Raw genomic sequence first — 20,997 nt, 5'->3', positions numbered from 1 at the left:
AGCGCCTCGCCCAGGCGCGTCTCCGACTTGTGCGACATCTACCTGCTGGGACTACCATTACGCACGTTTTGGCCGTGAACTCGAACCGCACTCGCAACGCCACTTCAAGCCGGGCAGCAAGAGACCGGGCGCCTTATCGGAAGCTTCAATAGCTCTCGGACCGCGGCGATGGCGTCCGTTCAGGATCTGGAAGAATGTATAGCCGCCACGGTGCTTGATGATTGCGCACCTCTGACGCCGTTTGCTGACAGATCGCTAGGGATGCAAGAGGCCGGCAGCGCGCTCTCCATCACCCTCGTCTCGCCGACTGCGTCTGGCGTGAAGCCCGTCGCCACCTTTCACCCAAAGTTCACATACCCCATCTTCGGCGACGATGAGAAGATCTTTGGCTACAAGGATCTCAAGATCAGTCTGCGCTTCCGCGCCAACGACATGCGACCGCATGTGCACACAACCTACAGCAAGAAGCTGAAGCCAGCCCCCGGTGTAGAGGAGCCGACTAATGTGGTGGGCGTGCTGGACGAGGGCCACCACCTTCCAAAGAGTACGTGCGATCGACTCGCTGCCTCACCTCTGTCATCAATGCTGACCCTCCAATAGTTGCGTTTGTCAAAGGTTCGGACTTCGAGAGTGGCTCCAAGCAGCTTGGAGATAACTACACCCCCCGGGCAAGCTTCATGCGACCCTCAATGGTGCAGACGGTCAATACGAGGTCTGGCGAGGCAGCCTGGATGACGCGGCCGTCCGACAGCTCAACACCCGCGTCCAGATATTTGTGCCGCTGTTCATCGAAGGCGGCACCTACATTGGTCAAGACACCGAGTCGGAGTCGCCCGACATCAACATCTCTGATGCCGACCGTTGGACCCTCTTCTTCCTGTACAAGACGCAGCCGTCCGACATTGAGCCCGGCAAGAAGTCGTACATCTTCGTCGGATATTCGACCGTCTACCGCTTCTTCTTCTTCCAGCCACCCACACCTCCTCAGTCCCCCAGGGAGGACTGGGAGCTGCCGGAGGGACACATGGATCTCGCAGAGCTGCCTTGCCGAACACGACTGTCGCAGTTCATTATTCTCCCACCGTTCCAGGGCCAAGGCAACGGTCATCTCCTGTACAAGACCATCTTCGACTACTACCACAAACATCCCCAGACCCACGAGTTCACCGTGGAAAACCCCAGCGAGGTGTTTGATGACCTGCGAGACATCTGCGACCTCACCTTTCTCAACACAATGCCCGAATTCCAGGCGCTACGTCTTGACAGCTCGGTGACAATACCGAAATCCGGCCCTATGCCTGCTCTCATTCTGGGCGCCGACACGCTCGAAGACGTGAGGAAAAAGGCAAAGATTGCACCTCGACAGTTTGCACGTGTCCTGGAGATGCACCTCATGTCCCAGTTGCCGCCCTCGGTGCGACCGAGCCTGGACCTGGACGCCATCGTCCCGGAGCCAACCAAGGCGGACAAGCACAAGGAAAGACTGTGGCAATTGATTGTCAAGCAGCGGCTTTACAAGCACAACAGGGAACTCCTCGCGCAGATTGACCAGTCGGAGCGTATCGAGAAGCTGAGGGAGACCCTGACAGGCGTGGAATTGGAGTATGCACGAGTACTTGCTGCGCACGAGCGAGCCATGTCGCATGCGGAGACTTCTCCGCGGAGGGAGTCGAATGGCAAGCGGAAGCTGGACGAAGCTGAGGCTGCCGAGCCCAGCAAGAAGGCTAGGGTCGAGGACGAATGAACGGTGCCCGGCAAGGGTTCACGCATACTCGGAACTGGCGTTTAGGTCGTGCCAATATGTAAGATCATGTGTACCTGTCTATAAGCGGAGCCTAATGCTCGATCCCTTTTTTTCTCATGTCGTTCGTGATGTGTCCAGCCTCAAACATCAACAGCGCCGTTGCCGGGGAGTATCATCCGTACCTCTATCTTGCAACTCAAGTCATTGAGGCTTTTCCTTCATCAAGACCGCGACGCAGCCGCTGCTTCTCTACGCACCTCACTGGCTGCCTGGGGCAGGACCAGGTCTGGTGCCGTTGACGTTCTTGACGCCCTCTCCAAGCTGGCTCGCGACGCAAGTAGCCTCACGGAAGGCTCTGGAGATGGTACCCCGAACGCCGCCATCCTCGAGAACAAGCAGCCCACCAATGGTGCAGCCGCCCGGCGTGCAGACCTTTTCTCTCAGAATGGCTGGGTGCTCGCCGGACTGGACCAAGCCAGTCGTTCCTCTCATGGCCTGGACAGCCATCCTCTGGGCCTCGGCGCGGGGCAGGCCCATGGCGACGGCTCCGTCGATGGCGGCCTCAAGCATCAGAGCGAACATGGCGGGGCCAGAGCCACACAGAGCAGTGGAAGCGTCCATGTTGCTCGCGGGGAGGTAGACGACATCGCCAATGCGCTTGAAGATCCAGGTCACGAGGGCCTTGGTTGCCGGGGGCAGAGGCGGGGTTGACGTGCCGATGACGGTCATGGACTCGCGGATGAGAGCAGCGGTGTTGCACATGGCGCGGATGATTCTGCAGCGACCATCCTCCTCTGGGTCCTTGGAGGACACGGCGCCGTGCAAGGCAACCTCCATGTGCTCGACGGTGATGCCGGCGCAGACGCTGATGAGGAGCTTGCCGTGCAGGGCCTTAGCCATGCCGGGCTGGCCCAAGACGTCCTTGACCATGTAGGGCTTGCAGCCGAGGAGCACGACCTGCGCCTGCTGGACGGCCGCGATGTTGTCGTTCTGCACGACCTTGACGACGGAGGAGTGCTCCCACAGCGCGGCCTTGACGCGCTTGGCGCTCTCGGCGCTGCGCACGCAGGCGATGAAGCGCGAGGGCAGCGAAGGCGGAAGCTCCTCTGACGGCGTCGACGTGCCGGACGTTGGCGTCTGCAGGGGCTTGGGGCCGTTGAGCTCGGCCAGTGACGTGAGGATGCCATTCAGAATGGCGATGCCCATGGTACCTGGGGAGATGAATGAGTTCTCGGCTCTCAAGATGTGTTCTGGAGAGGGACGTTCGTACCGCAGCCCAGGACGGTCATGGTGAAGTCCGAAGACGAGTGCTCATGTTGAGGAAGGGCAAGCATCTTGGCGGCGTTGGGTATGCAGGGGCAGTTGATCAGGTATGCGAAATGTGAGAGACCTTTGAAGTATCTCTCTTGAGCAGCTAAGGATCGAGGTTGTTAAGATGAAGAATAGGCAAGTGAGCTCGTGAACAGTTCAAAGATGTGTATACAAGCAGACAGGGGCCCTTGAATGGGGCAGAAGCGGCTCAGCCGACGGTATCCAGTGCCATGAGTCGCGAGATTTTCGGGCTGCTCAGTGCTAACTGGACGAGCTTACTGTCATCGTGCAGCACTGGGCGCCTCCGGTTCCGGCTGCGCGGGGGTTCCCGGAGCTTTGCCGCGGGGCTGTCATGGCGTGGCAGCAGCGCCACCCCACCTCGTGCTTTCTTCACCTGGCCCGCTCACCGAGAGGAGCGCGCCACTCACCGAGAATCCGCGTCTCACAAAACAGTGCCTGGTCCACCCACGTCCATGTTAACCACCTCACATACTCACCAGCCGCAACAAAACACATTTATTCGGATTCACACGCCGCGACTTGAGTCTGCCGCCTATCCTGAGCTGCAGGGATACAGGGCGTGCACGATGGCGGATCCTTTTGCGGTGCGCATGCACTTTAGCTCGCAGCTGCAGCATCTCAATGCCTCGGTCAACTCTGCGCAAAAAGCTGCCCAGTATGCGCTCAAATATAAGGACATGGACGAGGACCTGCACTCGTGCATACTAGAGCAGCTTGAGAAAGTGCGCCCCCTCTTCGAAGTTCTCATTCGCGCGCATATGCGCTAACGCCTGACGGCAGAACAACATGAATACCCGGGCCAACATAATGTATTTCATCGAGCACTTCTTGGACTTGGCCAAGGAGGGCCACGCAGACTACATCCGCATGATGCAGCGTGATATCATACGGGTAGTTGACGCCGTGGCACCCGACGACGGCTCAGGGGCCGCAAACGTGAAGGTCGTTCGAAAGGTGCGCCGCTCCAACTCCATCTATCTCGTGTTCCCCTTGGATCTTCCTGGTGCTGACCCCATTGCAGGTTCTGCAAGGCCTTCTGGGCAAGGGGCACCTAGAATCTCAGACCGTCACGCAGATAGAGGACGTTCTGAAAGAGAGAGAAACCAACGACGACGACCTAGGCCTCACGTCTTCTCCCGTCGACGTCGAGATGGTGGACAGACCGCAGGCGCAACCCACCCCGAAGAACAGCAGGCGGCCGGCGCCGCACAGGCTGGACAAGCGGCAGATTGAGCAGCGGATCGAAGAGGACCGTGAGCGACACAAGCGAGAGAGAGAGAGCATCTGGGCCGTTCCCAAAGGCGACGACGCGGAGCTGAACAAGCTGTGGGAGGAAACTAGCGATTTCGGCGAAGATGACGATCGACTCGTGACGGAAGAAGAGGAGGACTTTATCAAGGAGATGGAGTTGCAACAGTGTCCACACAAACAGTCGTCGGCAAACGGTCAGCTGCATTGAGGTTCGCGTCGGAGCATGAAAAGAGGCATGATATGGCGTTACGGCGCGTTTCCATGCGGATTTCCGCTAAATGGGTTGGTTGAAATACTGTTAGATACCCATGCATGATTTCGTTCTCGGCCAAAAGACTTGTCTGCGCGCGCGTGAGATTGTGCTCCTTGTCGCGACACTGCCCCCTGGCGCGGCTCAGGCAGGTCGTGGTACTGAGTTAGGCTGATCCCATTTGAAAATGGTACATTTCTGTTAGATACTAGTACACGTGGTTTTGTACATGCAAACCCGCCATCTATCGTGTCATCCCACCCAGGTCCTTGTTGCGGTACCAGGGTATTACTCTACTCCATCACAACCGTCGCGCCCAGCTCCTTCATGGTGGCAATGATCTTCTCGGCCTCCTCCTTGGGAATGTTCTCCTTCATCATCTTGGGAGCGCTCTCGACGAACTTCTTGCTGTCGACCAGACTGAGGCCCAATAGGCCCTTGACCTCCTTGATGATCTTGGCCTTGGCCCCGGCGTCGAAGGCTTGCAGCTTCAGCGTGAACAGCGTCTTCTCGGCGGCAGCGGGGGCGGCCTCCTCAGCCTCTTCGGCAGCGGCCGGCGCGGCGGCGGGAGCGGCAGCGGCGAAACCGCCGATGGGCATGTCGGGAATGTTGAGTTTGGTCTGGAAGCAATCGTTAGCTGCCAATGCCACCAACCGCCAATCGATGGCCCGGTCCACCTACCTTGAGGCTGGAGACGAGGTCGGCAGTCTCCAGAAGCGTCAACTGGCTGATCTGATCGACAATCTCGGCGATCTTGGGGTTGGTCGGGGCGGCCTCTGTCGAGTTGAATCGCCATGTCGTCGAGGCGACGCGAAGCATCTGTGCAGAGGATCTGGCCGCGCTGGCGGAGCGCAATTGGCGGGCGCAGCTGCGCGCCGCGTACCGACAAGACATGGCCATGGCTGTGATGGGGTGTGAGGGCGGGCGAGGTGCGGGAACGGGACGTTCGAGGCGGGTGTCGCGTGCGGGTTTCTCCTTCGACAAACAGCCTCGAATTGAGCACCCTGAAGTTTTTCGAGCTTGCCCATGCCGCTGGTGGTCGCTGGACGCTCGGCGCTGGGACCGCAGCGGCGCCGGTGATTGGCTCGGATATTTGTAGTACCACCGCCGACGCAGAACCCCTGCACCTTCCCGTCACTCGAAAAAAAAAGTCCATATGATTGCACTAGGAAGGCGCCTCTGACTGAAAACGCATCTGAGGAAAAACTTCCAAGTCGACAACGGCGCAATCATGGCCATGATTGACGTCTCGCGGCAGACGAGGTCGCTCCTGCGGGACGCGACTGCGTTGGATCATCTGCCCCCGGATTTGCTCGACATTATCCGGAACACCTCGTCGACAAACCTCTTGGATGCCGTCTCACAGGCGGCGCTCATCCCGCGACTTACAGAGCGAGTCTTTGTGCACTTTGAGGACGCTTTTCCCGACCTCTGCGCACGCTGGATTCTCAACGCAGGCAACGATACATCTCGTCAAATACGAATCTCATCCGCCTTTGCCCGTATATTACCATTTGCCCCATATCTTTCAAATTTCCTCACGGCTTCTGCCGGTGAGACACCGACGGGGAACCAACCCCCAGCACTACGACTGCGACTCCCCAAATTGGACGAGACTGCATCGCCCAACCTGAGCACAGACAGCTTGCTAGAGAGCCTCGTGACGGCATGGAGGCTCTTGAGCTTTGACCCACGGACATTTACCCCTTTGGTATCGCCGACATATGTGCAGAATCTGTTCAGCCACGATAGCCGGGCGGTGCGATATGTGGCGATTCGCATCTTCTGCCAGCTGCTCCACGCTTCCGACTTCAAGCTCGAGACCTTGGTCGATGCGCACGTTGGAAAAGACGAAGCCGTCATTGCCGATCTGGACGGAAGACCCATTGACTTCGGGTTCCTGTCGCTTCATGAAAATGACCGAGCCAAGGCAGTTGTCGCATTACGAAGCGAAGTCACACATGACGAGGAGAGTATTGATGCGGCCACCCAGGTACATAGTGTTACCCCGTACGTCGTGTCATACGGAAGAACCCTCCTGCCTCGCCCACACGGTCCCATTGGCGACCCATCGAGCCTTGTGATGACAGCGACGACCACCAAGAATCTCGAGAACCTGGCCTCAATGCTTCGAGAATCAGACCCAGTCCTTCTGCACGGCCTTCCGGGTGTCGGCAAGACTGCTTTGATCCACGAAGTAGCTCGCCAACTGGGCATGTACTCCAGCATGGTCACGTTGCATCTGAACGAACAGACCGACGCAAAGATGCTCATTGGCTTGTACTCGACGGACTCCAAGCCAGGAAGCTTCCAGTGGAGGCCGGGCGTCCTGACTACCGCCGTTAGGGAGGGCCGATGGGTGCTGGTGGAGGATCTTGATCGGGCACCGACAGAGGTTCTCAGCACCCTGTTGCCACTGATTGAGCGAAAGGAACTGCTCATTCCAAGCCGCGGAGAGAGAATACGAGCCGCCAACAGCTTCCGCCTCTTCGCTACCGTCCGGACATCCCGTGGCATGAATGGCCGAGAGAACCTACCGAGCCTGGTGGGAATGCGTTTCTGGAAATCACTGTCCACGGAACCCCTCACGCAGCCAGAGCTTGAGGATGTGGTGCTGCAAACATACCCCATGCTGCGGAAGTTTGTCCCCGGAATTCTGGCTGTTCACCGGCGTCTGTCTCAGATGGGTAACAACCCGGCTCTCATGTCTCGTGGGCGGAGCGTGATGGATCGACAGATGAACTTGAGAGACCTCCTCAAGTGGTGTCGGAGACTGAGAGAGTGTCTCCTTACAGCGGGATCAACATCTGGAGATGAACCCATCAGCGAAACCACTCGAGACTGGATGTTTATGGAGGCGCTCGACTGCTTCGTCGGAAGTTGCCCAGACATCGAGCTGGGCAAGAGTCTGGTTTATGCGATTGCTGAAGAGATGCACATGTCCAAAGAACGGGCGGACCACTACCTGTCCGCCAATATACCCCCTTTGGAAGAGAGCGATCTCAGTTTCAGAATCGGGCGCGCCCAACTGAGAAAAAAGAGAACGACTCGACTGCAAAAGTCGAAGCGACCATTTGCGAGCACGGCACACGCCAAGAGACTTCTGGAGCAGATTGCCGTGGCAGTGAAGCTGCAGGAGCCAGTGCTGTTGGTAGGCGAGACGGGTATCGGCAAGACCACAGTCGTACAGCAATTGGCAGAATCTCTGGGACATAAGCTCATTGCTGTCAACCTCTCCCAACAGAGCGAGGTTGGTGATTTGCTAGGTGGCTTCAAACCCGTCAATGTCCGGAGCCTCGCAGTCCCCCTGAAAGAAGAATTCGAGGACCTTTTCTCGGCCACCGGCATTTCTGCCTCGAAGAACCAGAAGTATTTGGAGCAGGTTGGCAAATGCGTCGCCAAAGGACAGTGGTCGAAACTGTCTAAGCTATGGAAAGAAGCCCCGAAAATGTTTGTCAAAATCATTACGGAACTTGAGCGGATGCATTCGGAGGCGCGAGACGACGATGCGCAGCCCACCAAGCGTCGAAAGACCCAGTCAAAGTTGCAGACGCTCTTGGAACTGCGGCCGCGGTGGGACTCGTTTGCTCGCAGCCTCGAGCAATTCGACATGCAGATTTCCGGGGGCTCCGGGGCCTTTGCGTTCTCCTTTGTTGAGGGAAACCTTGTCAAGGCTGTGCGCAACGGCGACTGGGTGCTCTTGGACGAGATCAACCTGGCCTCTCCCGATACGCTGGAAAGTATTGCCGATCTGTTGACTGGTCCCGATGAGCGTCCATGCATCCTGCTTTCCGAGACGGGAGAGATTGAGAAGATCGTGGCGCACCCCAACTTCCGCATCTTCGGCGCGATGAACCCGGCAACAGATATTGGGAAGAGAGACCTGCCCGTTGGCATACGTTCGCGATTCACAGAGCTCTACGTCAAGAGCCCCGACACAGATCTCAAGGACCTGTTGACGATCATCAAAACCTACATGGGGAGCACAAGCACGAAGCACGATCAAGCGGCCGACGACATTGCACGACTGTATCTCAACACCAAGCGCATGGCTGAGGAGAAAAGGCTGGTGGACGGAGCGAACGAGGTGCCTCACTTCAGCTTGCGAACTCTGACTCGAGTGCTCAGCTATGTGAACACTATTGCGCCACTTTATGGCGTGCGTCGAGCGCTATATGAAGGCTTTTCCATGGGGTTTCTGACCCTCCTCAATCGCGACTCAGAGACGATGCTTCTACCTCTCATCTATCACCACCTTCTCGATAAACATGGAGACCCCCACGCCCTCCTATCTCAAACGCCCAAACATCCAAGCGACGGGAGACCCTATGTCAAGTTTCAGAACCAGAACCGTGACCGCCAGTACTGGCTCTTTCAAGGCGAGGAAAGCCCCGTCCAGAGGGATGACTACATCATTACACCGTACGTCGAGCGGAACCTGCTGAACTTGGTTCGCGCTACGTCTACTAGACGATTCCCCATCCTCATCCAAGGTCCCACATCTGCCGGAAAGACGAGCATGATCGAATATCTGGCCAACTTCACCGGCAACAAGTTTGTTCGTATCAACAACCACGAGCACACGGACCTTCAAGAGTATCTTGGCACGTATGTGTCTGGTCCTGATGGGAAACTGCGCTTCCAGGAAGGTCTGCTTGTTCAGGCCATGAGACAGGGTCACTGGATTGTTCTCGACGAGCTCAATCTAGCGCCGACCGACGTCCTAGAAGCGCTGAACAGACTGCTGGACGACAATCGCGAGCTTCTTATCCCTGAGACCCAAGAAGTTGTCAGACCGCACGAGAACTTTATTCTTTTCGCGACGCAAAATCCGCCAGGTCTCTACGGTGGCCGCAAAGTGCTCTCCAGGGCCTTCAGAAACAGATTCTTAGAGCTTCACTTCGATGACATTCCGGAGGACGAGCTGGAGTACATTTTGCAGCAGCGCAGCCGCAACACGTCACCACCGGATTGTCGACGCATTGTCACCGTGTACAAGGAACTCTCGCGACTGCGCCAGACCAGCCGCTTGTTTGAACAAAAGGACAGTTTTGCGACACTGAGAGACTTGTTCCGGTGGGCTCTTCGTGAAGCAGAGACCAGAGACGAGATTGCCTCTCACGGGTTCATGCTTCTCGCCGAAAGAGTCAGGAACGAGGAAGAGAGGCTCGCAGTCAAGGAGGTGATTGAGAGGGTCTTCAAAGTCAAGATTGACCCTCAGCGCCTCTATGCCGCAGACGTTGCACCAGAACTCAGACATCTTACCAAGAAGCAAAATACTCAGGGTGTTGTGTGGACTCATGCCATGCGGAGGCTGTATGTGCTCGTTTTCAGAGCCCTGCAGAACAACGAGCCTGTGCTTTTGGTCGGCGAGACAGGCTGTGGCAAGACCACCGTCTGTCAGCTCCTTGCCGAAGCCCTTCACCAAGAGTTGCATATCGTGAACGCCCACCAAAACACCGAGACCGGAGACCTGATCGGCTCGCAAAGGCCCATCCGCAACCGCGGTGCAATACTTGAGGCCTTGGACGCGGACCTCCGATCCATTTTTGTGGTCTTGGGCGTGGATGCCACAGGTTCGGTGGATGAAAAGCTTGCAGCTTACAAGGCTCTTGAACCGTCGTCTCTCGCAGCGGTTCCCATCGAAGTCGTTGAACGCGTTGCTACAAATCAAACGAGAGCCAAAGCCCTTTTTGAGTGGTCGGACGGCGCCCTGGTCGAGGCTATGCGCGGTGGTCACTTCTTCCTTCTCGACGAGATCTCACTCGCCGATGATTCGGTTTTGGAACGCCTCAACTCGGTTCTTGAGCCGCAGCGCACGCTCCTCTTAGCCGAGAAGGGCATAGACAACTCGTTCGTCGTCGGGTCCGAGGGCTTTCAGTTCTTTGCCACCATGAATCCCGGCGGCGACTTCGGCAAGAAGGAGTTGTCCCCTGCGCTTCGCAACCGTTTCACGGAAATTTGGGTCCCTCCTCTATCAGAGAGTGACGACATCTACGACATCGTGCGGACTAAACTTGCGGATGGATCTAAGCATCTCGTAGATGCTATGGTTCAGTTCGCAGCGTGGTTCGGTGACACGTTCAGGTCAATGGCCACCACCCCGTTTTCAGTCCGAGAGATCCTCGGTTGGGTACAGTTCATTAATACGTTTGAGACCAAGGATCCGGTGGTGTCTCTCGTCCATGGAGCGTCAGCTATCTTCATTGATAGCATCGGCGCCAACCCCTCGGCCATGCTAGCGACAGACCTCAAGTCTGTCAATCAACAGAGAATGGCGTGTCTTGTCAGGCTTGGGCAGCTTCTCGATCGCGACATATCCTCTACGTATGACTCGGAGCCCGAGCTAGTCATGAGAGACAACTTGCTTTCTATTGGCAGTTTTAGCACGCCCCGTACCCCGACAGGTGCGACGGACCCGGGCTTCGCATTCCATGCACCGACCACCAGACTCAACGCCATGCGAGTCGTGCGGGCGCTACAAATGCGCAAGCCGATTCTTCTTGAGGGAAGCCCCGGTGTAGGAAAGACATCTCTGGTGGCAGCTTTGTCACAAGCTTGTGGACGACCACTCACGCGCATCAACTTGTCCGACCAGACTGATTTGATGGATCTCTTTGGTACTGACGTTCCGGTCGAAGGCGAAGAAGCAGGCAATTTTGCCTGGAGAGATGCACCGTTCCTGCAGGCAATGCAGAAGGGTGAGTGGGTGCTTCTGGACGAGATGAATCTCGCGTCCCAGTCCGTTCTAGAGGGTCTGAACGCCTGTTTGGATCACCGTGGCGAGGTCTACATTTCTGAACTCGACCAAGTCTTCAAGCGACATTCCGACTTTCGACTCTTCGCGGCACAGAACCCTCACCATCAAGGCGGCGGTCGCAAGGGTCTCCCGGCATCCTTTGTCAATCGCTTTATCGTGGTCTACGCCGATGTTCTCAAGGATGAAGATCTCAAGCTGATCGCGTCCCACAACTTCCCCAAACTCTCTGCTGAGGTTGTCGGCCATCTGATCGACTTCGTCTCGGAAATAGACCACCAGCTTGTTGTGGAGAAGTCGTTTGGCGTACAGGGCGGGCCCTGGGAGTTCAACTTGCGTGACGTCCTACGCTGGTTGAACCTGCTCAATTCAACCGACCCTCTACTTCAGACCGCACGGGTGGACGACTTTCTGGACATCCTCGTGCGCCAACGATTCCGCACCGAAAAGGACCGCGCAGAAGTGAACAAGCTTTTCACCCGAGTCGTGGGTTGGGCGCCCCGATCGCACCACCTGTACCACGACACCAATTCAAGATTCGGGCAGGTCGGTCTGGCTCTGCTTCGAAGGAACCTTAACTCTCAACCCGAGCGGCTACCCACCCTCGATGTCGTCCCCAGGCTTTCGGAGCTAGAGTCTGTCATGATTTGCGTGGAACAAAACATCCCCTGCATTCTTAGCAGCACGTCAGGGTTTGGGAAATCGACTCTTCTGCGATTCGTGGCCGCCATGGCAGGAAAACCTCTTGTTGTCTTCCCGATGAATGCCGACATTGATACGATGGACTTGGTGGGCGGGTTTGAGCAGGCTGACCCGCTGCGAGAGATCAACGCGACTCTTCGAGACTTGAACGCCTTCCTCCAAGAATCCGCCATGTCACTGGCCCCGGCCGCAGTGCCGGCTGAAGTATTGCGACTGTTACAGCTGCTTGAAAGCTTCTCTGGGCATACGCACGAAATTGCAGCCATACATGACGCCGTTGAGACTCTCTTGACACAAGTTTCTATCAACTCTGATGTTGGCGTTTCGCTCTCTAAGGCGGTTGAACTCCTTCGAGGCCCGCTTGCTCTTGATAATCCTCGTTTCGAGTGGCTCGATGGAGTCATTGTCAAAGCCCTCGAGACCGGGCAGTGGCTGGTCCTGGACAACGCCAACATGTGTAATGCTTCTGTTCTGGACCGACTCAATTCACTTCTGGAGCCAAACGGCTTCCTGAGCATCAACGAGCACTGCGACTCAGACGGGAAGCCTAGAGTCATCCGACCACACCCCGAGTTCAGAATCTTTTTGACAATGGATCCACGCTATGGAGAGCTGTCACGGGCGATGCGAAATCGTGCTATCGAGATACATATCAACACACCGCCTCCAGCCATGGACCCCTGCTTTGATCGGATGTCCAGCATTGAAAGTGGGCTTCAAAGATTCCGAGAATCGCGGGAACTGTGCCAGGAGTTTGCTTCAGAGGTAGCTATCTCTCGAGTGGCCGTCGACAACCTTTCACTGCAAGATGTGTCCCTCTTACCCCGATTTGTCAATGAGCCAGGCAGGGTCGTCCAGGACGGGAAGTCGCTTCAGGCGATGCAAGACATCCTTGAATTCTTGCATTCAAATACCGGGTCTGACACCCTGCGTGCGATCATAAGGGTGTATTCGACTATTCCCCAGGCGGCGTCAACCGGCCTTTCGACCGTTCAGCCCATCCACATGCTCAGCAACCCGGCTGTCTCGCAACTTCTTCCAAGCAGCGGTGAGCCTCAATGGATGGCGATTCGATACGGGCATACCCGTACCCTTCACGGCCTTCGGGGTCTTATCGAGGAGCAACGTGGGCAAGCTCGTTCCGCCAAGCTGGCGACATTGAGTCGATTGCAACGTTCTTTGATCAGCGATCGAGTTGCGGCTGTGTCCAAGGACTCGACGGTCAAATTGGCCACGTTCATGTCCGCTGTCATTGGTACGGCACTTGAATATCTAGCCTCTGACTTCGGGTCGTTCGAAGCATTCAGAGAGCGCGCTCACTTCTTGCGCCTCATCTGCCTCTACATTGAACGAACCTTGCGACTCTCGACGGCCACCGACTTCGATGAAGCTGCATTCCAAGCGCACCTGGCTCTCGGTGTCGGGTTCCTCCAGAGTCAATCCGAAAAGTTCGCCGCTAAGGAGGACATTGATATCATTGGATTCGTGCTCGATCGACTTGATGCCGATTTCGACAGCGGATTCAAGCTGTCCACTGGTCTGAGCATGGAAGCTTTGTGGGACGTCTTGCGGCCCATTCCGATCCCTGACAAGTCTACCCTCGATCGGACCTTGGACCTAGACCAACTTGGCTCCCGATTTGATGCTATCCGTTGGAAGGCAAATGCATCTATTGATGACCTATCCAAGGCACAGCAGACTTTGAGACAGGCATACGAAATAGTGCGCGGTGGTATGGTCGCAGTTGATGGGCTGGTCAACGACCTCACATCAGCCGTTCAGTCTCTTGAGGCCAAAATCGGGGACGATGAAGCAGATTTCAAGCCCTTTTTCGCGCCGGAGTTTGAAGCGCTCAGACAGCTCTCGATGCTGGAGCATGAGAAGCCAGTCGGGTGGCTCAAGGGCCTTGACATCCTGTCAAGTATTCCCACCAAAGCTCTGATGCTGCTCGCGAGTTCAAAAGGGGCAGCAGCCACGTTGCAGTCGATTGACTGCCTGGTTCACCAGGATTCATATTCTTGGGATGGAAAACTCGTTCCATCTCTCTGGAGCAAGATGCAGAGCATGGGTGCTGTCAGCCTTCGCTCCCTTGCCCTGCTCGAAGCGGAAATTCCCGTCATGGGCCGAGCACTGTCTGATCTGAGTGCTCAAGTCATGGCGGACCCTCTCGATAAGCTCAACGAGACACTCTGGCAGCTTATTGTCCAGGTCCTTGCTGCACACGGCTCGCACTTCCGAGTTCTCGCGCATGCTATACGGGCGCAGGCAGCGAACTGCCAGAGCATTGCCGCTCAGGTACTTCAAGACGGCCTGCCGACAGACAACCACACCTTTGATGATCTCGTCGAGGAAATCGACCTTCTCCATCTTCGGGATATTACCCGATTACATCTCATTCCTGCAATCGTTGGTATCATGGCTGCGGAGAATAACCCTGCGCACAGAGCGCAGTTCTGCGCGCTGGCCTGGGTTCAATTCAGTGTTGGGCTTGTGAAGCTCTATGTTCCAGATCGAGTCTTCGACCCCCAACTCCGGCCGCGGGCTGAACTAGAGTTCTTCCAAGAACTCCAAAGCCAGTTACAAGACAGTGTCTTGGCTCTGAAGGCATTTGAGCAGAGCTTCACTGGCCAAGAAAGCAGCGTCCGCATTGACCTGGTGGAGCAAGAACTTGCCGAGCTTGGTCCACCGCCGGAACAGATACAGCCTGTCTACAGACCCGAGATTTCGGAAATCACCAGGCTTCATGCTGAGTTCTCCAACATATTGAAGACTGTTGTTGGCCAGAGCCTGTCCTCTGCTGCTCGATACCTCGACGCGCCTCCAGCCGGCGGCAGCGACGATGGACTCCACCTCGTCAGGGAGAATGTCAAGCGTCTCGTTGATCGTCTGTCTGCACGATTTGATGCATACCAAGACATGACAAGGCCCGCCGTCAATGCACTGCGATGCCTTCTGGTTGGATTGTCGCTCTGCGACACCGCGAAAGCAGCCAAACTGGATGAATCCACCGACGAACTTGTTAAAGCAGCACCATTCTTCGGTGGCAGTGAATGGGATATTCCTGTTGGCACGCTGTCCTCGAAATCCTTCGAATATCTCGGCTTGATGGCGGCGAAGACCGCGGTGGAGGGCACAGGCAAGCTGCCCCTGCACCACCGTGAGCATGTTTTTGGCTGCTTCCATAGCTTTTATGACGACTGGAGCAAGAAGCTCGAAGCGGACCGCAAGTCAGAAGCAGCAAAGACCAGCCTTTACCGTTTCCGAGGCTCATTGGAAGACGAAGAGGAGATCGACGAGCAAGAATTCAACGAGCTGTTCCCGACTTACGACGATGAGGATTCCAGCGTACGGCGCACCATTAAGCCGGATCAGGTTCGAGATACGTCTCTAAAAGTGGCTGAGTTGCATAAGAAGATTTTCTTCGAGAGTCTTGAATCGCCGGCTGCCATCCGAGAGGCCTGTGTGGCTGTTGGCCGCCGAGTTGCCACCGAGACGTCAAGTCAACCGTATATCGACCGTGCGGTAAACAGAAAGTTGCTCGCCCCCACCATGTTACTCCTCAATGAGAAGCTGGACGAGCTGCGGGCCCCTACTGTGGATAAGTCATACAATTTCTACACCGATGCCAACCTCACTGAGGCTCGGAAGCTTGTCGCACTGGCCTACCAGATCAAGTCGCGTTTCCGGGAGCTGCAGCTTGTTGACGAGATTGGGCACATGCAGCCACTGGCAGACGTCGTACAGTCCTGCGACAAGCTCCTCGACCAGGTCCACGGCGAACCGCTCGCCAAACTGCTACCCAAGGTGGAGCAGCTGCATGCTTATGTCTACGAGTGGCAGTTTGGAGGATGGGCGAGCAAGGTGCACGCCGTTCTACCCCTGCACGATGCGCTTACCGATACCGTCATTCGCTGGCGCCGTCTGGAACTGTCGACTTGGGCAAACTTGTTCGAGATGGAGCAGAAGAAGTGCCAAGACGATGCCTTTTCTTGGTGGTTCGTCGCCTACCAAGTCGTGGTTGCGGTTCCTCTGTCCATGGTGGACTCGACGAAAGACCTCCGAGAGTACGCGCCTGCACTTATTCAGAATCTGGAGTTATACTTTTCCAGCTCCATTGTTGGCCAGTTCAAGACCCGGGTCGCCCTGTTGAGGCAATTCCTGAACCACCTTCGCCTGTTAGCTAAGGACTACCCGAAACTGGTCATCATCTGCCACGCCGTCGAGAATTTCGTCAACTTCTACGCTCGGTACGAGCCCGCGGCAGAATCTGCCATACAGAAAGGCCGCCAACCCATTGAGAAGAAGATGAAAGACGTGCTTCTCATGGCGAGCTGGAAGGATACCAACATCAATGCCCTCCGCGAGAGTGCCCGCAAGTCTCACCAAAAGCTCTTCAGAGTGGTTCGCAAATTCCGAGGTGTTCTGGGACAGGAGATGAAGACCATTATCCAGCAAGGACTGCCAGACCAGGAGCTCGCATCCGACGACCTGAAGCCGCTTGCTCCTGAGGCAGCGGAAACATCCCAGAAAATGCCGGCGATGCTGAAAGAAACTCTTCCCGGGTGGCTGGAGAAGAACCGGCGCCTAGCCAATGCATCGATGACAGTGTCTGTCCTGAGAAAGATTGCTTACGGCCCGGAGATGACAACAAGCGCCGCCCGAACCGTTGACGAGTTTGTCGCGGAACTGGACGAATCGATGGCAGAGCTGCGAAAGGAGACGCCAGCATTCTTAAATGACGAGAACAAAGAGCAAGTCAAGCATCTCAAGACAAGAAAACGCAAGCTTTTCGCAGACACGTTGCGAGATCTGCGAAACATGGGTTTGAAGCATAACCTCGGTCAAGATAGACTCATGGAGCAAGCTTCACTGGCTGTTGTTCTTGCCTCAACAGCGCCGGTCCACCACCAACATTTCGCCGCGCTGCGAAATGCAGAGTATCTCTTCCACAAAACCCTCGACCTAGCCCCACGCGCCCGAGCCGCAGCACAAGAGCATTCTGAGGAGTTGACGGGCGCTGAGATTGGGCGGAGCATAGGATATGTGGAGGGCATGATTCACCTTGGCCTGTCCCAGCGGACTAGCCTTACGGCGGCAACGGAGGCACTCTCTTCGCTCCAGTCCGTTTCGGACGAGTTCATTGCGTTAGGCAATACTGAGAAAAACCGACAACTTGCACGCCAGGACCAGATCAACAATTGGCCTCGCCTTCTGCCGTGGTTGGCTCAGATGGTCAGGTTTGCTATCAGGCTTGTCGAAGCTCACGGAAAGCTGGGACAGGCCGACAATCAAGACGTGGTACAAGAGCTGGAGTCATGGGCAATTCGGGTCGAGACCCACCTAGTTCGCATGAAAGATCTGGGTAGCCTCCCTTCCGGCATTGTTTCCGAAGCGCAGAACGAGCTGGAGGGGTCGGTTCTCAAGGACCTTTGCACGTTGCAGGTTACGTTGGATGGCCTCATAACAAGTCGACCTACCCTCGCATTCGTTCTCCAGCAGCTCCGCGTGTGGACACAGACCGAATCTCAACAATCTGATGTTCCCGCGGCATCCATCGAGATCCTTGCATTCGCCGACACGGTGTCGACCTTGACGGACACCATTCTCGTGGCTGTTGAGTCCGCAAAGAAGAAGGCTGCCTCGGCTCCAAAGGAGGAGGATGAAGCAGGATGGTTGCAGAGGCACAATGACGTCTGCTTTACAACTGTCAGCCACCTCCACATGAAGCGCATCGAAAAAAGCGTACGCAATTGTATTCATCATATGCAACAACTCGACTTGGGCGAGACACGAATCAGCTCTGCTGCAGCGAGTGTTATTGGGCTGGCTACACCAATCGTTGGCCAATTCGTGGCTCTCTGCCAACAGTCCGTGGAACGAGCCATCGATCTGCATAGAGCAGTTACCAACATGGCATATTTCCTGACGAAGTCTTTCACGCAGATAGCCTCGCAAGGCTTCTGTACGCCTCAGGAGAAATCTGACGAGACATCCGGCGATGCAGGTCAGGTTGAGTCCGGCACTGGTCTCGGCGACGGTGAAGGTGCTGAAGACATCAGTAAGGACATTCAGCCCGACGAAGACCTCTCTGAGCTGGCACAAGAAGCGAACAAAGAGGAAAATGGCGAGATCGAAGATGAAAAGGACGCAGTGGATATGGCGGACGAGGATCTCGAAGGCGAGATGGGAAGCGTGGCTGGAGACGACGACGATGACGAAGGTTCTCAAAAGGGGGAAGAAGAGGAGGAGAAAGACATCGACGAAGAGGCCGGTGATGTCGACGACCTGGACCCGACTGCTGTGGACGAGAAAATGTGGGACGGCGATGATGACAAGGCTGAAAAGGACCAGCAAGGCGACAAGGGCACGGGCCAGAAGCAAGACGACGAGCAGATGGCCGCTGATGAGGACGTGAACAAGAATGAGGCAGAGCAAGATCCAGAGTCCAACCAGACGGAGGAGCCCCAGGCCGATGATGATGACGTCGAGGAGAACCCGGAGGAGGAAGACGTCACCGCCCAGGAGGAGCTCAACCGACAAGATCAAAATGTCGACGAAAATGACGCCCTAGAGCTTCCAGAAGAGATGGATCTGGACTTTGATGACCAACAAGAAGCCTCTGACGATGACCTGGACAACTTGTCGGACGTTGAGGAAGATCCAAAGGAGGGCGAGGAACAACACCAGGAGGATCAGGTGGATGATGATGAAGAGGCGGACGATGCCGCTGCCCAGCAAGTTCAAGACGAAGCGGCAGAAGATGAGAGTCAAGTGACTGAGCCTGAGGATGAGGGCCAAGCCACCGGAGAGGACCAAGTCGACGAAGAGCCGGAGCAAGAGCCGGAGGGTGAGGACGAAGAGCAGGAACAGCAGCAGGAGCAACAAGACCAAGCGCCCCCGTCCAAGGACAACGCAAACGCCGATACCGACAATGCTGCCCCAAGTGACGTCAAGAGTTCCGGCTTGGACCAGAATGCGGACGCTATGGATTTGGACGAGCAGTTCCAGGCTGAAGCAGCGCAGCAGGAGCATGGTGAGATTGGAGATGGCGCCGCGGATCAAGACACCAGTGCGGGGAACAAGGGTGCCGCGTCGCGGAACAACGACCGGATCGAACAGACGGAACAGGACGCGAACGCCGAAGAGTCTGCACGCAGCGACCCGTTCCGCAAACTCGGCGATGCCCTCGAGAAGTGGCACCGTCAGCAAGCAGATATCAAGGAGGCCAATCCCGACGACGACAGGCAGCAAGCCGAGCAAAAGGCAGAAGCAGACCAAGGCCATCAGGAGTTCCAGCACCTGCAGGACGACGAAGCCGCAGCAGACACCCAAGCGATGGGAGCGGCCGAGGACGAAGAAGCGCAACCTATCGACGAGTCCATGGCAATAGAGGAAGACAAGCAAGATCCCTCGAGCCGAGTGATGAATGAAGACGTCGAAGAGAAAGCTGAAGAGCCCGACAGGATGGATCTGGGAGAGTCTGCGGAAGCTGATGAGGCAAAGGCCAGTGAAGCAGACAACGAGCGATCGGGGGTCAAGACAAGGCAAGGCAACTACAACCGGGAGCCTACCCCTGAAGCGCAGGACGATGGCGTTGTCGAGGACAAGGACGAAGAGGGCCCAATCGAAGAGACGTCGACTCAACTCTCCTCAACGCACATCACGGACGAGCGGCCACTCCGCGACTTCGGGGAATGCATGCGACAGTGGAGCGAGTTCCAGACCAAATCGCACGCGCTGTCTCTGTCGCTGACATCACAGCTGCGACTGATCCTGACGCCGTCGCAGTCGACGAAGCTTTCAGGCTCGTTCCGCACAGGCAAGCGACTCAACATCAAGCGCATCATCCCATACATTGCGTCCAGCTACAAGAGAGACAAGATCTGGATGCGTCGAGCGATCCCAACAAAGCGCACATATCAGATCATGGTGTGCGTCGACGACAGCAAGAGCATGGGAGAGTCGTCGTCAGGAAGCCTCGCGATGGAGTCGCTGGTAATGGTGTCGAGGTCCTTGACGATGCTCGAAGTGGGACAGGTTGGCGTTGTCGGTTTCGGAAGCGACGTCTTCACGGCGCACGAGCTGACGGATCCGTTTGGCGCGGATGCTGGTGCCAAGGTGCTGCAGAAGTTTTCGTTCGGTCAGGATCGGACGGACATTGCGCAGCTGATCCGGCGCACAATCGACACATTCCGAACCGCGAGACAGCAGTCGGGCGGCAGCTCGGACCTCTGGCAGCTGGCACTGATACTGTCGGACGGTCTGACACCGTCTTCTGCGCATGACTCGATCCGGCGGTTGCTGCGGGAGGCGATGGAGGAACGCATTATGGTCGTCTTCATCATCATGGACGACACAGGCAAGAAGAAGGGAGACAGCGTGCTAGAGCTCAAGGAGGCCAAGTTCGTCAAGGGCGACGACGGGGAGAGCAGAGTGGTGATTGAGCGGTACCTGGACACGTTCCCGTTCCAGTACTACTTGATTGTGCACAATTTGGAGGAGCTGCCGAGTGCACTGGCCGGGCTGTTGAGGACGTGGTTTGCAGAGGTTGCGATTTAGACGTGAGCATCATGACGGGCATGGCGTTGTGGGTCTTGTTTGGATGCATTGCGCGGCGTTGGGGATACGCATACATAGACGGGCTACGGCTTATTTTTTTTTTTTTAGCCTGCTGAGGTGCTGTACGTTTATATTGACTTGATATTTTGAGCCGTGACTTGGGGTCTACGCGATACATGGGATAATGGTGAGGGCAATCCATGTCTCTTGCGTGCAGGCATGTTTGTGTTCGCCCAACGGAGACCTGCATGACGCACGGCTCATGTACGCACGCAGGGCGCAGGACGCATGGCACTGCTATTCTGCGATGCACCATGTGGCACGCAAGGTCGACAGGGAGGCTCCAGCTCGAAAGTGACGTCCGCCCGCCGCGTTGTTCCTGAGCGTCTTGGGCGTTGTTGA

The 20,997-nt window shown here is 56.4% G+C and overlaps 5 protein-coding genes across 5 annotated transcripts; 3 read left to right on the top strand and 2 right to left on the bottom strand.

Annotated features, from left to right (window-relative positions):
• Positions 1 to 168: 168 nt before the first annotated feature.
• Positions 169 to 1,744, top strand: PLICBS_003024 (histone acetyltransferase 1; the record flags this gene model as incomplete). Its single annotated transcript, XM_065600127.1, has 4 exons — positions 169 to 196; positions 260 to 544; positions 601 to 630; positions 699 to 1,744. 4 exons carry the CDS (start codon positions 169 to 171, stop codon positions 1,742 to 1,744), a joined length of 1,389 nt encoding a protein of 462 aa, XP_065456199.1.
• A 258-nt stretch (positions 1,745 to 2,002) lies between these two features.
• Positions 2,003 to 3,078, bottom strand: PLICBS_003023 (delta 1-pyrroline-5-carboxylate reductase; the record flags this gene model as incomplete). The annotated part of the gene is made up of 2 exons (XM_018322744.1): positions 2,003 to 2,955; positions 3,015 to 3,078. The coding sequence occupies 2 exons, from the start codon at positions 3,076 to 3,078 to the stop codon at positions 2,003 to 2,005; spliced, it is 1,017 nt and encodes a 338-aa protein (XP_018177974.1).
• A 564-nt stretch (positions 3,079 to 3,642) lies between these two features.
• Positions 3,643 to 4,535, top strand: PLICBS_003022 (uncharacterized protein; the record flags this gene model as incomplete). The annotated part of the gene is made up of 3 exons (XM_018322743.2): positions 3,643 to 3,798; positions 3,857 to 4,030; positions 4,098 to 4,535. 3 exons carry the CDS (start codon positions 3,643 to 3,645, stop codon positions 4,533 to 4,535), a joined length of 768 nt encoding a protein of 255 aa, XP_018177973.2.
• Positions 4,536 to 4,870: 335 nt separating this feature from the next.
• Positions 4,871 to 5,477, bottom strand: PLICBS_003021 (mitochondrial 54S ribosomal protein bL12m; the record flags this gene model as incomplete). Its single annotated transcript, XM_018322742.2, has 2 exons — positions 4,871 to 5,197; positions 5,259 to 5,477. 2 exons carry the CDS (start codon positions 5,475 to 5,477, stop codon positions 4,871 to 4,873), a joined length of 546 nt encoding a protein of 181 aa, XP_018177972.2.
• A 331-nt stretch (positions 5,478 to 5,808) lies between these two features.
• On the top strand, positions 5,809 to 20,595 carry PLICBS_003020 (uncharacterized protein; the record flags this gene model as incomplete). Its single annotated transcript, XM_065600126.1, has 1 exon — positions 5,809 to 20,595. One exon carries the CDS (start codon positions 5,809 to 5,811, stop codon positions 20,593 to 20,595), a length of 14,787 nt encoding a protein of 4,928 aa, XP_065456198.1.
• Between the last annotated feature and the right edge of the window lie 402 nt (positions 20,596 to 20,997).

The sequence above is a fragment of the Purpureocillium lilacinum genome (assembly GCF_023168085.1).
Source record: "Purpureocillium lilacinum CBS 284.36 DNA, scaffold_2, whole genome shotgun sequence".
Classification (NCBI taxonomy): Eukaryota; Fungi; Ascomycota; class Sordariomycetes; order Hypocreales; family Ophiocordycipitaceae; genus Purpureocillium; species Purpureocillium lilacinum.
This window is presented reverse-complemented; position numbering and strand designations above follow the sequence as displayed.